This window comes from Lathyrus oleraceus, chromosome 4, assembly GCF_024323335.1.
Source record: "Lathyrus oleraceus cultivar Zhongwan6 chromosome 4, CAAS_Psat_ZW6_1.0, whole genome shotgun sequence".
Lineage (NCBI taxonomy): Eukaryota > Viridiplantae > Streptophyta > Magnoliopsida > Fabales > Fabaceae > Lathyrus > Lathyrus oleraceus.
In genome coordinates, this window is record NC_066582.1 from 493,857,009 (window position 1) to 493,875,236 (window position 18,228).

Sequence of the window (18,228 nt, forward strand, 5' to 3'; positions counted from 1 at the left end):
CTTGCGCCGTCACCAACCCTAATGCGCCAATTTCAGATCGTCAAACACACCTCGATTGTTGATTCAGTATGATTGATCAACAGGTCATTGCTTCACCATACTAATGTCGGATTCCGAAGCAAATGACCATTGATCGCTCAAAGGAAAACAACCATTTAGTGTTTGAATGAACGAAACAGAAACAGTATATCACATATACCGTACTTTGCATTAGGATTACTTATATCATATATAAGTTGATCGGTCTCAATTGCGTAACATATGGACGATCGATGTATCGCTGCTTCACCATACTAATGTCGGTACCGAAGCATAGTCAACATCAATCATCCAACTCGTACACTCATGCTGCCAAATTTAATTACCCGCTTAATTAATTGATTCATTCTGTCTTTTAATCATATTAATACAGAAAATAAACAGCTATCTGAGTCATGGTTTCGTAAGTGGCTCTGATACCACTGAAGGAGAATTGCGGTCCAAAACGCAGCGGAAATTAAAATTTTATCCTTTAGAGATCCTTACGAATGGTCATGATCAGTGATAGAATATTTACCTCCTGTGACGATTGAAACCTTTTGTGCAGATCTCTTGTGACGATCAAAAGCTTTGATGCAGATCCACGAAGCGATCACGAACGTTGAACGATGACAACGTCTCTACTCAGTCCACACGAACGGATTCCTTCAATCTCAGTGCTAGCTGGTACGAATGAAGGCTTTGAGTGAGAGAGAGAGAAAACGAAAATAATGCAACCGTAATTTATGCTTCTGCACAAGGGTTCTATTTATAGAGCCACTTGTGTGGGCTTCAAGCTAAAAGCCCACTTAAGTGTATTTTGGCCCATATCTTATAATATGCCCAAAATCACTTAAGCCCATGGTACCTTACCATATTTCGTATTCTACTCAAGTACACCGTACCTTACGATGTTCTATAATTCACTTAAGGGCACCGTACCTTACGGTATTCCTTAGTTACTCTATCTCTCATCAATTCGTCCTTTGTGTGTGACCCTGTAGGTTTTCGCGACGTTGGCAATTATATTAAATCACGCATTTAATATAATAAACAGTGAGCCGTATCTAGCAACACATCACTGCTACCCAAGACACGAAAATGTCATGTGATCTGACAAAACCATCTGTGATAATAATTATGTGTATAATCACCCTTTTGCCCTTATGTCTATATTGAACACAAGGTATAGACCGTGTCATCCTTGTCCAGTTCAATATTGGGCCCATAGACATTTATCCTGTTACGCAGGATGGGCAAATTCCATCTAGGACACTCATGTCCCTCAGCATGCTTTGTGGAGTACCCATCAACTTTTATGGTTATCCAGTTAAGGACAACGTTGGATCAGCAATAAAGCACTCGACTCCACATCTAGGATCCATAGTGGTTTCAGGTCGAAGAGTGGTATACACCATTATCACCATGAGAATAACTTATGACACTTTGCATAACTTTCTATATAGTATTCTCATAGCGGGTCAATCCGGTATAAATATTACTCCTAATATTCATACCTATGTTTAAGACTTGATAACTCTTTATCCATGATCCATGAGATGTGATCATCAGTCTACAAACATAATAGTCTTAATGCTTTAATGTTATCCCACTTCACAATAAAGCTTGACTACGGATACTTTAAGAATAGTGTCCTTATGTTTAATGTGTTCTCATGATTAAGTCACATTTAATACATTAAACAGACTATCTATTCCAGGGACTTTATTAATCAACCATAACAAAGAAAATGCCTTTTATTATTCGATACAAGTACCAAAAGTATTGGCCTCTAGGGCTTACACCAACAGGTTTACCATCTCCCAAGTATCATTCTTCTCAATACTCTTCAATTCTTCTTCCATTTCCAGTCTCCCTACTTCCTTTGAGATAACTTCTTCAAAAGAGATAGGTTCCATGTCTCCCATGAGAGCCATATGCTGCACCAAGTCACCTTCTTCTAAAATAGTGCCACCATAATATATTTGATAGTCTCTGAACCTTGATGGAGCCTGTCTTTCCCTTGTAGGTCTGCCTGCAACTCTTTGTGCTTCATTGTTTGCTGCTTCATACTGTGTTTCTACCCTCGAGTCAGCATCTTCCCATTCAAGTTGGATGTTAGAAATTATCTTGTATTTTGATTGGAGCTCTTTCCATGAACCAACTTCATCAAAATAGACATCCCTGTTGAATGTGACTTGTTGATTTTATGGATTGTATAACTTGTGTGATCCATTTGAGTTGTACCTTACAAAAATAATCTTCTCACTTTTATCATCTAACTTATTTCTTCTTTGGTCAGGTATATTTTTTTAGCATAGGGACTTAAAAATCTTAAAGTGCTTGATTGATGGCTTATTTCCTGACCAAGCTTCTTCTGGAACCATTGGGCCAAGCCTCTTGGTCGGGAACCTATTCATCACATGTACTGCAGTTATGGCAGCTTCACCCCAAAAGCTATGAGGAAGATTTTTTTCTTCGAGCATGCTTGTAACCATGTTTAGAATGGTTTTGTTTCTTCTCTCTACAGTACCATTATGTTGGGGTGTGTAAGGTGAAGTCACTTCATGAACTATGCCTTGTTCCTTGCAGAATTCTTCAAACTCTCCTGATGTAAACTCCCCACCACCATCTGTTCTTAGAGTTTTGATTTGTTTTCCTGACTACTTCTCCATAAGAGCCTTGAAATCTTTGAATGTCTTGTACACATCACTCTTGACCTTGATTAGGTATATACATAACTTCCTGCCCAAGCCATTACCAAAGGATACAAAATATCTATTCCTTACTAGTGATGGTGTATCAAATGGTCCATAAACATCAGAGTATACTACATTCAACACTTCACTAGCTTTATAAGTGGTGTGGTTACTGGAGGAGTTTCTAGAATGCTTGCTAATTAGGCACTTATCATAAATCTTATTGGAAGTTTCAAGTAAGGGAAGTCCTATTACCATTCGCTTTGACCACAATTGCTTCATATCCCTAAAATTCGAATGGCCTAATTTAAGGTGCCACAACCATGAATCCTATTTCAAGATAGCAGCAGAAAAACATTGAGATTCTATGGTGTTTAGGCTTACCTTGAAGGTTCTATTCTTGGCCAAAGGGGCTTTCATCACCAGTTTTCCTGCTCTGTCATGAATCCTCAGGAAATCTTTACTAGACTTAGCTGAAAAATCTTTCTCCAAAAGCTGACCTAGCCTTATCAGGTTGGTAGTCATACTAGGAACATACAACACAATTGTGATTACAACTTGCCTTCCATCTTCTCTTTGACAACGACATTTTCAGTTCCTTCATCTTGGGTGGCCCTATTATCTGCAAATTTCACCATGCTTTTCTTCTCTAAGTCAAAATTGACAAGCCGATTTCGATGCTCAGTCATATGATTGGAACACCCTGAGTCTATGTACCATACTTCGTTGTTCTGCAGATCTGGATTGGTGATCATCATCAATATTAGAGGTTGTTTTTCAAAACCTGATTCATCTCCTTCTTTGTAATTCTTTGACCTTCATTTCTTAAATCTTCTTGGATTCTTCTATGGCCACCACGATGTGATCAAATTTGGGGGTTAGGGTCCTAGAACCTTTTCAACAATCGTTTTATCTAAAATTGTCTCACCACAATTCTTCATAGCATTTTTACGAGCGATAACTCGATTGGAGAAATCAACTATTTTCTCATTTTTCTTCCATTTGTATCAACTCATATTGACGCCTCATCGTCTATAATCACACCTTCAACTTCTTCGCACCATCATTGCACTTTTCCAAAATCTCCCATGCTTCCCGCGAAGTTGCAGCTCCTGCAGTCTTCTCAAAGTATGTTTCATCAACACATTGATGAATCAAGAATGTTGCTTTGCAGTCCTTCTTCTCGTTCTCTTTGTGAAGCGCCTTCTGTACATATGTGGGATCTGCGGAAAGTGCTTGGTAACCATCTTCTACAATTTCGGTGACTTCTTGATAACCCATTATCGCTTTCATCTGCATCCTCCATCGATCTCAATCCTTTTCATTGAGAACAGGGAGATCCGTTGTGAAGGTTGCACCAATTTACACCATTGTGTGTATCGCAAGCCTTCTAATCGGACCTAACTCTAGATACGAGTTATTAGAGTATATACATAGTAATGGTGATAACAAGAGGACGAGTAAAAAGAGATAAATGAAAGAGAAGAGTTTCTATATCTGAAATTAACTTGTTACATTACAGTAAAAATAAACTAGTTTATACAAGCATACACGTTACAAATTACGAGACACATGACGTCATACTATTGAACAGCTAGTTACAACTATATAGAGTTTGAATTATTTCTAACAGCAATCACTTTTTATAGATAAGTTTGTCTCAATATAAAAAAAATGTAAGAGTAATAATAAGACAACACATTAAACAAAACCAAGACCGATAAAATATGGTTGGTTTAATGGTTGCTCATTAATTCTTGCTTTTTCTACCAACTCTTCTACTTAGTAGTTACCACTTCTAGCTCTAGAAACCACAACAGGCACAAAAATGGGAACCAAACCTATTTTTGATTCTATGTTGAATGAACGCAAAGCCTTTGATGAAACCAAAGCTGGTGTCAAAGGACTTGTTGATGCAGGTATTACCAAGATTCCAACCTTATTCCATCATCAACCTGACAATTATCAGAAATCCAACAACATAAACCATGCTATTCCTGTCATAGATCTTGTAGATGTTATCGATAATAAACAAGATTCAAGTATTCAACAAGGGATTGTTCACAAAATAAAAGAAGCGTGTGAAACTTGGGGTTTTTTTCAGGTTGTTAATCATGGAATTCCTTTGACTGTTCTTGAGGAGTTGAAGGATTGTGTTAAGAGGTTTCATGAGCAAGATATTGAAATCAAAAAAGGTATGTATACAAGAGATCAAGATAAATCATTCATTTATAATAGCAATTTTGATATTTATAGCTCACCAGCACTCAATTGGAGAGATACTTTTATGTGTTACTTGGCTCCTGATACTCCCAATCCACAAGATTTTCCTCTAGTATGCAGGTATGTTGTATGCATGTCTGTAAAACTTAGGTGCTCCTTTAATGCTGTTGAATTTTTTTCTTCTTCTAATTGCTTACTTATTCTTGCAGAGATATACTACTAGAATATGGCAAACAGATGATGAATTTAGGGACTTTACTGTTTGAATTGTTGTCAGAAGCTTTAGGATTGAATCCAAACCATCTAAAAGACATGGGTTGTGCTGAAGGACTAATTGCTCTTTGCCATTATTATCCTCCATGTCCTCAACCAGAATTGACTGTGGGAACAACCAAGCATTCTGACAATGATTTTCTCACAGTGCTTCTACAAGACCATATTGGTGGCCTTCAAGTTCTTCATCAAGATAAATGGATTGATGTTAAACCTGTCCCTGGGGCTCTCATAGTTAATGTTGGAGATTTTTTGCAGGCATGTTTTCTGATGTTTAAGATATTTTGTTGGTTTGTTTGAGTTGATAAGAGATGTAAATATATATATATATATATATAGCTAATTATTTGTTTGTTTGAAATGCAGCTTATAACAAATGACAGATTCAAGAGTGTTGAACACAGAGTACTTGCAAATCGTGTCGGTCCAAGAATATCTGTTGCATGCTTTTTCTCCACAGGTTTTAGGTCATCCTCAAAGCTGTATGGACCTATGAAGGAGCTTTTATCAGAAGAGAATCCTCCCAAGTACAGAGAAACTACAGTTGCTGAATATGTAGCCTACTTTAATGCAAAAGGATTAGATGGTACTTCTGCTCTGGCACATTACAGAATTTGAACTAGGCACTAGGGAAGAAAAAAGATTAGCTCATACACATAATTGAGGAGAATAAACTTGGTCAGTTTATGATGGTGTAGTTTGTTATGAATTCCACATGATTGTGATATGAACTACAAATATGATGTGGTTTCTGTTTTATGCTATGGGAGAATTACAAAGCATATAAACTTTCTTAACTGAATCGTTGCCTTTGGTGGCTGATACACTGATGCATCAATTTCTTGGTTTTGAATAACAGTCATATGAAGTAATTGATGATGCCTTTGCATTTGAATACCCTTCTTTGGATCCATTTCTTGAACCCCAACCGGTTTAATTTCTTGATTTTGGTTGATCTTATTTTGTTTTGTGGCCTTCTTATCTTGAGTATGTGTCAGAGGTCTAATTAGTATGTTGAGCACTAGTTGTATCAATTCTTCAATACGTAGTTTTCAATCAATTCTGCGTTGACAATGTGATTTTTCTCTTTTCCAAACACATTTTAAGTGGTGTTTGTTTCGACGGCTGCCTAAATGTGGACACTGCTGAAACTTGAGAGCCATAAGGATGGTGAAAAATGGTGAATACTTGAGTGTGCACAGAGGAAGAGGGAGAGAAAAATGGTGACTCCTTTGATCAACAAATCGGCCGTTTGGTCTTCACTTCCACGTTACTCAATCTCAACCTTTTTTCACTAACAAATTCTCTCAAGTAGTGGATCCTTACCTCAATATACTTGTTTCTCCAATGTGCAATTGAGTTCTTAACAAGAATAATAACGGAAACTGTTGGAACAAGTTTGATTCTACCATTATCCTTAAGTTTTGATGATAACAAAACGTAAGAGAACAATATATATATATATATATATATATATATATATATATATATATATATATATATATATATATATATATATATATATATATATATATATATTGAAGTCTCACCAAAGATTCTGAAGAAAGACCTTGAAAACGCTACTCAAGCTTCAACAACAAATATCATAAACCTCTGAATGGAAGTTGTACAAAAGTCAACAAAAGATTTGATGTGACTGATGTACATAAGCAAATCTACTTTTTCCATAAAGTATTGTACTATGTATAAAAGAAGTCTTCTGCGTTCAATCATCTTCACCAACTAAAGGCTACAGCGCCACACTAGTGTTTCGTTTGAAGTGATCTTCTCCAATGGATACCTAGAGGATATTTTCATCTTCACCTCCAATAGATCTATTTTGCATCTATTTTAAGAGGACATTGAAGATTGAAGTGGAAGACCGACAAGCAGACTTGAAAACATGCACAAAACTATATCAACGCTCACACTCAGAAACAAATAAGAAGTGTTTCTTACACTTAAACACTTAGAACAAAGATCATTGTATATTCTTGTTAAGTGTAGAACTTGATTGTAAACTTGTGTATCTGCTTTTGAGAAGCATTTGTAAACACAAAAATTGTTATTACAATTTTAATTGTAATCCTCAAGCGACCAGGTTAGGCCAGGCTCTTGAGGAGTCAGTACCAGGTTGTTATTGAGAAATCTTCTGAAGCGACAAGGTAGGTCAGGTCTTAAGAAGTCAGTGATCGTCAGTTTTCTTAAGAGACTAGTTGGGTCAGATCCCAAAGAAATTCGGGATTGGTTGTCATTGCATTTGTAATCAGGTTTGATTATTGGATTAAGTCCTTGTCGAAGTAAAATCATCCAGGTGGATGGACTGGAGTTAGCCTTGTTAGCGGCGAATCAGGATAAAAATCCTTGTGTTCTTTATCATTCTGTTTGTTGTTTTAAGGTGTTGTTTTGGATTTCGAAAAACTATCATTCTTGAAACCCAATTCAACCCCCCCCCCCCCCCCCCCCCCAATTTTCTTGTGTTTCTTGAACCTTCAATTGGAATCAGAGCTCCAGTTTTGTATTGAAAACTTTGTGTCAAAACACTTAACCGTGACAGATAAAGATCCATCTCTTTATTGAAACACAAAATGGCATCTACCTCTGGTGAGAATTCATATACAAACAAAAATGATCATTACTTTTCTAAACCTCCCATTTTTTATGGAGAAACATTTGATTATTGGAAGGACAAAATTGAAAGTTTCTTCCTTGGATATGATGCAGATTTATGGGGTATGATAGTAGATGACTACACACATTCAGTGAACCTAAGTGGTGATAAGCTTCACAGAAGAAAAACGAGTGAAACTCAAAAGAAAGATAACAAAAATCACCACAAATTAAGATCAATTTTGTTAAATGCTATTTCCTACACTAAGTACGAAAAGATCACAAATGAAGACTCAACTAAGTCTATATTTGATTCTTTAAAAATGACTCACGAAGGAAATGATCAGGTGAATGAAACCAAGGCTCTGCCCTTGATTCAAAAATACGAGGTTTTCAAAGTGGAAGAAGAGGAAATCATTAAGGGTATGTTCTCAAGGTTTCAAACTCTTGTTGCTGGTTTGAAAGTTTTGGACAAAGTTTATACTACTGCAGATCGCGTAAAGAAAATAATCAAAAGCCTTCCAAAAAATGGAGGCCAATGGTGACAACACTGAAAGTGTCAAAGGATTTGAACAGTACAACTCTGGAAGAGTGATAACACGAAAATGTATCGTATATTTGCCTTGATTTGCATTCGAAAATCGTATCGTTTTCATTTATATTCCGATTATTCCGCAAGTGTTCGAGCTATTTTTGCAGGTATTTTAATTCCCATGCTTAAATGAGCAAAGTATAGAAAAGGGAGGAAAAGAAGAAGAAACAGAAGAGAAACAACAGAAAAACCAGAATATATGAATTTTGTGCATGTGACGCTCGTCACACACCCCATCACGATCGTCACGCCTTGATTGTGACGGACGCCACAAATCCATCACGGTTGTCACGTATGCAAAGTCAGCGTAATGGGTTTCAAACAGAAGTGATCCACGTCGCCCTAGTTTTCGCTTCTTAAACCACCTTCTCGTGAATCCCTCCCTCAACTAAGTCCTCCTTATTTTTCTCAAGCACGAAGACCAAGGGGTACTATAAAAGAATGGAAGTTGGAAATTTCCGGGGGCTCGCTCATCCTATCTCTCTGCCTTTTTTCGCTTCTGCAATTTTGTTTTCACGTATTTTTCTTCAGCAAGCATTATTTTCTTTTACCGCAATTTGTTTACCTTTCCGTTCAGAGCTTTTATTTTTCCCTTTCCTTTCTTTTTTTCACTTAGTCAAAAGTAGTAGTTTCCTACATTGGGGAACTACTGCAACTTAGTTAGTTTAGTTTAAGCATTTGTTTCGCAGAAGCAGAATCCTACCGACCTGTGGAGGACTGCTCAAGTACTTCAAGATTCAGCCTATTCAATTAATCAAAGTTCCAGGTTTTTATTCAATTATTATTATCGCTTTATTATTAAATGATCATGTTTGCTTTATTGTTAAATTGTTTTCGTTCATCTGTATTTGCATTATTTAACATGTCCGGCTAAACTACCGGTATCGGTATGTAAACAATTTAATTAGACGGGATTTAATAATAATCGGTGTAAACTTCTTTTCTCAAATAATCTTACTGGCTGTGGTTTTTAATTTGAATTTAATTAACTTTGTCACGAGAGTGAGAAGCTATTTAATACGGTTTTGCCACGAGATTGAGAAATTAACTAAGGTTAGAACCGACAATCACGAGAGCGTGAGGGTCGAACTGGATAGTAAAAACTAGGCATTGATTTTAAAAACAGCAAGAGCACTTTAAAAGCAATTAGAATTTATTTATTTTCAAAAAGTATTTTTAACTTCAAATGGGACAGCGAGAGCGTGCATTCTGACTTAAAAGTATACTCCGAGTCAACAATCACGAGAGTGTGAGATAAAGCCCTTTAAATGAGTATTTTCTATTGAAAGGTATTTGGTAATTAAAATATACACCGGTGACTTATCGAATCCCTTACAATTAATGCGTTGCATACTGATATCTGTAGCGGTGTATTCGTCACTTTATGATTTATTGACTAAATCAAAAGCAAAGCATACAAAGATAGAGTCGCCACCGCACTTTTATTTATCCAAAGGAATGGCTAAAAAGCGAACAAAAGCCTAAGAAGTTTTACACGAGAAAACTAATGAAAAGGTCAGAGATCTGGGTAAGGGGGTAATTATGCAAAGGGAAGGTGTTAGGCACCCAAAGCATCCTAGGTACTCCTAGGGAACCCTTTTTACAAATTGTTGCAAAAGATATTGTTTATGAAAATATTTATTGTGCAAACATTGATTGGGAGGATGAGAGAAGAATATACAATTTTTATTATTTTTGTGTTTGGATGGATAACCATTGCCTACGTACCTTTACAGGATCAAAACCTCGTAGTTCGGCTAAAAGATTTCCAAAAAGTAAGTGGATTGATTTTAAACAAAAGCCCTAAGGTCTTTCATTATTCATGGGAGAAAACTCAACCTATACAACCACAAGTCCACCATGTGAGAAAAGCTTCAACTTGCTAGTGAGGGACCATGCCCTATAATAAGCAAGGAAGTCTTACAATTGAATCACTAAGGACAAAAGGTGAGATTTACATCAACCACTAAGATAATTGAGATCTATGGCTAATGTATGAAAACTTATCAAGAAGTGGACAAGAGCCACAAAAGCAATTGAGTGAGTGAAATTAACCGTTTAGGATTTATTCACAAAATGAAGTCAAAGTATGATTAGAATTCAATTCAAAAGAAGTATTGTGAAAATGAAGTTTGAAAATCAGAGGCTTAAGGCCTAGGTTTCTAGTTTGAAAAGAAATGAAAATGTTTGCACAAAGTTTTTTGGTTTGGGTTAACATGCAAATGGAGGTTTAAAGAACAAAAAGGGTGGGAGGTTAAGGGATGCAAAACTTCTTAGGTGTTCACCTCTTGAGATCATATGTAGATGATCCAAGTGATTCCTTTGGAAAAGGCAACAAGTAGATAACAGATAAACAATTGATCAGAAAAAAGCCAACATAAATGGAAACCAGATGCCAATCAATGGACTTATACCAGACTCACAAAACAATGATGGATACCATATGTCAATCAATGGACTTACACTAGTCTCACAAAACAAAGAAAACATGGAAACCAGATACCAATCAATGGATTTATACTAGCCTCACAAAGCAAGGAAAACAAATGCAATAAGCAAGAGGAAACAAGTTGCCAATAAATGGTCTTACACTCGACTCCAAGGAAATGGAATGCCAATCAATGGTCTTAGTCCCAACTCCTACCAGATCACAGGAAACAACTGCCAATAAATGGACTTACAATTGGCTCCTTAATGGACAAAATAAAATGTCACAAAGTATGAACAATGATCATGAAATGATGTACAATTAATGCTCAAAGATGAAAGCAAATGCACAGAGGCACAAACAATTATGCACAAATAGGCAAATAAGCAAACAAGCAGTCAATTATCACACACTATACACAATCAATAGGCTCAAGCAAGGTTAGGCTTTAGTCAAGGGGTCACATCAACCTCGACAAACAAGCCAACTGGAAATGGGTGTTTGAGCTCTTAACCCTAACATTGAGAGTTAGGATGAAGCAGATGAAATGGGAGATGAGGGTTATGCCTCATAGCTCTTATCCCTGGCCTGGGAGAGCTTTAATCAATAGAAAGTGTGGGAGTCCAGAATGAGGAACTCTATTCCACAATGACTGACTCTATATACAAGATTTTGGGTTTTTATTCAAATTGCACCAACACATGGTGTGAGCAAGATGAAAGACACAACTGAATAGCAGGGGATGGATTACACATCCCTTCTATCTGCCAATTGCCTCTTAAGAGGACTTAACCTGCTTGGCACAAAATTAAACAAACAAAGACATGGCCTCTTAAGGAGGGCTTCAGACAGGTGCCTGCCAAAATAACATGACAGGTCTTCCAGACTACATGAAGAATAGGGATTATACCTAAGTGGTATGCCAACCACAAGCAAAGCAAAGTTCAAATGAACTTAAAGCAACTTAGGTACCTGTGTAAACAACTAAACAAATCAGTACAGTATTCAGACAAACAGACAACAGTCAACAACAAACAGACAATCCCAATGTACAATATATAAGCCATAAGGCAAACTCAAGTGAATTATCATCAACCTACAAAACAACCAAATGTTAGCAATCAATAGCAAATATCAACATTCAAATGATGAAGCAACATCAACCATGGAGATTAGGTGCTTGGTCCTGAAATTCAAAGCTCACATGTAAGTACAAACCACTAGGTCAAGGCCTAGGGTCAAAGGTGAAGAAAAAATTCAAAACAGGGGCTAATATTCAACACAATGCAACTTCAAACACATATGAATATGTCCTAAAAAGGACCAAATCAAAATCATTAAGCAACTTTAATTCATGTGCAAGAGAAGTCAAAGACAATTTCAAAGCACACATTTGGACATTGAGAATGAAAATTCCAAATCAAAACAGAAATGATTCAAATAATTCTGGAAAAACTCATGAGCATTCAACACATCCAATACAATCATCATACAAAAAAATCAGAATCAACAGAAGTCATTTGATATGGAAATGAAATTGCACAAGTTGATCATCAAATTGTGTGACACATATTGTCACACCATGCAAACATGTGTGTAAAATAGAAATGGTAAATGAGAAAATTGCATAATCAAGCCTCAAACATCCATTAACATGTTAGGAACAATCATGCAAAATTTCATGGCATTTGGATCAATATCAAGCATTTCACACTAGCATGAATGAAGCAAGGTCACAAAAGCATACATGTTCACATACTCAGCCACAATTCAAAATCCAGCCATGCACAACTTCAGAATTTAACATCATAAAATAGAGGACATCTCAATGAACAAGTAGCAAAAAACCAGGGATTATTTGAAGCATTTTTCAATTTATTATGAATTTTCAAAGTTGGCTAAAAAAAATTTGAAATGAAAATGAAGCATATATGGAAATTATGGAGGGAATGCATAATTGATGTATTAATTTGAAAATAGCTTGCGCCAGGAATCGAAGCCGGTTGCAATTCAAAAGAGGCGCGCCAAGCTAAACCGAAACACAGTCGTTTCATTTAAACAGGTGGCGGTCAACAGCTTATGTGGCGCAGTCAAACAAAGCTAGACCAATCAAAGCGCACATGTGGAATCTGAGTGGGACCAAACCCTAGCCAGCGTCAGCAAGAACCAGGCGGACGCAAAACGGTCGCTACGTGGACGCTACATCGTCTTCCTCGCGAAGACGATAATGAACAGTATGAGGTTCAAACGAATTTTTCCAGAACTTGATAAATTTTATATCAAACGAAACCTTATGCCATGGAGATCACAAATCAAGCAACATCTAATCCTAATTCATCAAGATCAATGAGAATCGAGCAAAATAAAATTGATGCATCAAACTTTAATTAAGCATATCTCACTCAATAATGCACCAAATTATGTGAAATTTAGCTCAGAATTATCAGCAAAGAAAGATCTACATGAACATGTTAATGAATTGCATAATTATGAGATTCGAAAACTGAACCTCTTGAAGAGCAGCTTCTTGAAATGCACGATCCAAGGCTTGGCAAGCTCCAAATATCCTCCAGAACACTTGCTATGATGTTTGATGAAGAAAATGAAGCTTGAAACCGTGTAGATCTAGCTTAACAATCCACTTCCATTCTTGAGTTCTTGAGCTTCAACTGCTTGATTATGCTCAAATTCTTCAAACAAAAACTGGATTCACACTCAATCCAACTCACTGATCATGAATCTTCAATAAAAACAAGGTGCTATGTTGAAGAAATTTGAATTGTGATTAGGAGATATTTTTGGAGGGAGAGAGAATTTTGAGATCTAGATCTAGAATCCTCCTCAATTCTGTTATGGTTATGAATATATATGAAGTCTTAATCACATACTAATCAAAATTAGGCATGGTTTAGTTGTGATTAATCAAGATAAGGTGTTATGACCAAAATTTGCAAATTGGAGGTGCATGGCTAATGCATGCGTGAACAGTGCCATATGGGAGCTCAATTTCACTCAAAATCTTCCCATGCACATGTTGGCAATGGCATTTGGTCCATACAATGCACCAATTTCAAATTGGCCATTTTCCCTCCAAAATTGACTTGAAATAGCAAATGATCACATGATGGAAATTCATGCAATGTGATGAATGATTTGGAAACTTCATGTCATGAGAAGCATTTTAGAAAAAGAGGCACCAAATTTGGAGTTATGAATCAAAAGATATGGCCATTTGAAGTTCCATGCACACTTGGCAATGATTGGACCATATCTCCTCAACCATTCATCAGATGATCATGATCTTGGACTTTTTGGAAATGGGAGAGAGAGATATTCAACTTTCATGTTGGACAAAAATTCATTTGGAGCTTCTTTGATGTTGGAAAGTTGAGTTGAAGTTGGACCAAAACTTTCCATTTTTGGAAAGTTGAAATTATAGGTCACTTTCCATTTTTGGAAACTTTTGCTTTGACTTCAAATTCTTCAACATTGATCTTTGACATGATGAATAAGCATTGTTTGGACATGAATGGGATGAAGAAACTCAATTCTCAATTCAAAACCCACAGTTGACTTTTCAGTTGACTGCATTGGTCCTTAGATGACCTGAAAATGTTCTGATGAACTTGGGGCCTTTGCCACTTGGGAATTTGCTCCAAAATGAACCTATAGCTCACATAAGCTCAAAATAATGATCACATGATCCATATCTCAATGGAAACTTCATCTTTTGCACAAAGGATTCACTTGAATTGCCTTAACCTGTTGACTGCTTAAGCTGCAAGACAAATGTTAATGACATATTTTTGTACATTTTGGTTTGTGATTAAAAGAAAAACAATGATATACAAATGCAAGCAATGCTTGGTGATCAAGAATCACTCCCAAGAAAGGTCCCTCATCCACAGGGAAGGAAGCAAGGTGCCCAATGACCCTTGAGGCAATGCAATGTTATGATATGATGCCATGAGGGATCTTAGGGACAAAATTGGGGTCTTACAATATCCCTTCATTAATATTTTCTTAAAAACTTAATTTTCAATAGATTTAATTTTTGTTGAACCGAACCTCTAAAAATCATCGCCTTAGTTAAACATAGTAACATCGATAACATTAGTTTGACCATCGGTCCCTGTGGGTTCGATATCTTTTAAAACTAAACGACTAGACTGTGCACTTGCAGTCAAGTGTCCGATAGACTATATTTTATATACAGTCACGACCACGTATCAAGTTTTTGGCGTCGTTGACGGGGACTGATTTAGTCAAATAGTGTGATTCTTTCGTTGCGTAGTATAGACTGAGGTAAAAACTAATTTCCTTTCCCTTATTTCTCGATTGTATGCCAAACACTCGCTCACAAGGCGAAAACTTAGAACCACCAATCGCAGAATTAGAGTGTTTCTTATATTTAAGACGCAGAATACTAGAGTACCAACAAAGATACAATATTCCCGATATCTTCTTTCCTACTACTGAACCAGTTGAAAAACCAACCATGGCTGCAATAGGACCTCAGAATCGTCCTCTTAAGTTCTACGCTACCCCGTCCCAACAAGAACCTCACAACAGAATTGCGGCCCCTGCTATTGATCGAAACGATTTCGAGTTGAAATCCTCAGTGTTATCAACTGTCCAACAACATCAATTTGCTGGAAACCCCACAGACGACCCTAATGAACATTTGACCAAGTTTGTGTAGTACGCAGACACTGTAAAGGCGAATGGTGTATCTTAAGATGCGATAAGACTACGCCTTTTTCCTTTCTCTCTAAGAGACAGAGCTTGGGCTTGGTTGCAATCCTTGCCATCCAACTCAATCACTACATGGGAAGAACTAAAGAATGTTTTCTTAGCCCGATATTTTCCGCCGAGCAAAACTGCTACGCTGAGAGCTCAAATCAACAGATTTCGACAAAAAGATGCAGAGTCTCTCTACGACGCGTGGGAGAGACACAAAGACATGATGAAGATGTGTCCACATCACAGTCTCGAAGACTGGGTGATCATTCACACATTTTACAATGGGCTTCTATTTAACACAAGACTGACAGTAGACGTTGCCGCTGGCGGTGCACTTATGGACAAGCCATACAACGAAGCCTATCAACTCATTGAAAACATGGCCCAAAACCATTGCCAATGGGGAGGTGAAAGAACTCCAGTAGAAAAGTCTCAAACAAAAGGTGGAATGTACGAAATCAGTAGCCTTGACCATGTCCATGCAAAGGTAGATGCCCTTGTTCAAAAGTTAGACAACTTGACCATACCACCCGCAGCCACCGTGGCTGCCGTAACTCCAAACTGCGCGTTATATGGAATTCCTGGACACACTGCACCAGAATGTCAGATATTAGCAGGAGTCAACACTGATCAATTAAATTATGCACAAGGAAACCCTTATTCGAATACCTACAACCCAGGTTGGAAAAACCATCCTAACTTTTCGTACAAGAACAACAACGCCCTGTATGCACCTGGCCAAACACCTGTTGTTCCACCTGGATATCAAAAGCCAGCTACTAATGCTCCTAACATTCCTAGGAAGTCCAACCTTGAACTAATGATGGAAAGTTTTAGAGCTACCTAAGCTCAAACAAACAAAGACTTCTTGAACCAAAACATACACACTAGTGAGCAACTTAAACAATTAGCAAGCAAAGTAGACGCTTTAGCCACTCACAACAAAATGCTTGAAACACAGATTTCACAAGTGGTTCAACAACAAGCATCTACTGCTGCTCCTACTGGCACATTTCCTGGACAGCCACAACCTAATCCAAAAGGACTTGCAAATCTCGTTATATTGAGAAGTGGAAAAGAACTAGACGGACCCGTAGATCCAAGACTTCAAAATCCTGCCATGTACCAAAAACCTGACAAAACAACAACTGAGAAAGTAAGTGAACCGAAGGAAAAGGAAGATAATACCCAAGAGGCCTAAGAGAAAGAAAAACCTTATGTGCCTCCACCACCTTATAAACCACCCATTTTGTATCCTCAAAGACTCTCAAATTCTAAAACTGCAGGGAAATTTAAGAAATTTGTTGAACTTCTAAAGCAACTGAATATCACAATACCCTTTACAGAAGCTATCACACAAATGCCCTCATATGCCAAGTTTCTTAAAGAGATCCTATCCAATAAGAAAAAGATTGAGGATAACGAAACAGTTACAGTTACTGCTGAGTGTAGCGCAATAATCCAAAGCAACATGCCTCCCAAACTGAAAGACCCAGGTAATTTCTACATACCCTGTGTCATTGGAAAGTTCGTCATAGACAAAGCTCTATGCGACTTAAGAGCCAACATTAGTGTAATGCCCTTATCCATCTGTAAAAGGCTCAACATGGGAGAACTAAGACCAACCAAGATGTCCGTTCAACTAGCTGACCGCTCAATCAAATATCCTGTTGGTATAATAGAGAATGTTCCAGTACGTGTAGGACAATTCTACATTCCTACCGACTTCATAATCATTGACATCAAAGAAGATGCCACTACACCTATTATATTAGGAAGGCCATTCTTAGCTACCGCCGGAGCCATAATAGACGTGAAAAGAGGTAAGCTAACATTCGAAGTTGGAGAAGAAAAAGTTGAATTCATCTTGACACAATTCTTACAAGCGCCGGCTATAGACGATACTTGTTATCTACTTGATGTCATAGACGAGTGCGTAAGAGAGATGGAGATGCAAGAAACCACATATTCTGATATAATGAAAATCCAAATCCATTCAATCTTTGAAGATGATAATTGGCGTGAACCATACCAAAATGACAGTCTAAGCGAATGCTTAGCGCTTACACCTAATCACATGCCATGCCCGAAGAAACCAGACTTAGAATTAAAAACACTACCCAAGAACCTACGATACGAATTCCTAGACACTGAACTCAAAAGACCAGTAATAGTCAACGCAGACTTATGACATATTGAGATTGAAAAGTTACTAGATGTCTTAAGAAAATATCCAACTGTGTTAGGCTACAACATCGTTGATCTAAAAGGAATCAGTCCTTCTATCTGTATGCATCACATTATGCTAGAGGAAGATTGTAAAACCTCTAGAGAACACCAGAGAAGGATCAACCCAATCTTAAGTACTGTAGTCAAGGATGAAGTAAAGAAGTTATTAGATGCAGGAATCATATATCCGATCTCCGATAGTCAATGGGTTAGCCATGTTCATGTAGTACCCAAGAAAAGGGGTGTTACAGTTGTTAAGAACGAGAAGGGCGAATCTATAGCACAAAGAGTTGTGACCAAAAGTAGAATGTGTATCGACTATAGGAAATTGAGCAAAGCCACTCGAAAGGATCATTTTCCTCTTCCTTTTATTGATCAAATGCTTGAACAATTGGCTAAGCATTCCCACTTCT

The 18,228-nt window shown here is 37.3% G+C and overlaps 1 protein-coding gene and 1 non-coding gene across 2 annotated transcripts; one reads left to right on the forward strand and one right to left on the reverse strand.

Moving 5' to 3' along the window:
* The first annotated feature begins 4,376 nt into the window (after nucleotides 1-4,376).
* Nucleotides 4,377-6,108, forward strand: LOC127076665 (1-aminocyclopropane-1-carboxylate oxidase homolog 12). The gene is made up of 3 exons (XM_051018371.1): nucleotides 4,377-5,060; nucleotides 5,150-5,471; nucleotides 5,580-6,108. Exons 1-3 carry the CDS (start codon nucleotides 4,546-4,548, stop codon nucleotides 5,829-5,831), a joined length of 1,089 nt encoding a protein of 362 aa, XP_050874328.1. The 5' UTR covers nucleotides 4,377-4,545; the 3' UTR covers nucleotides 5,832-6,108.
* A 9,620-nt stretch (nucleotides 6,109-15,728) lies between these two features.
* On the reverse strand, nucleotides 15,729-15,835 carry LOC127077492 (small nucleolar RNA R71). Its single transcript, XR_007787295.1, has one exon. It is a non-coding gene; the product is annotated as a small nucleolar RNA R71 (small nucleolar RNA).
* Nucleotides 15,836-18,228: the final 2,393 nt, after the last annotated feature.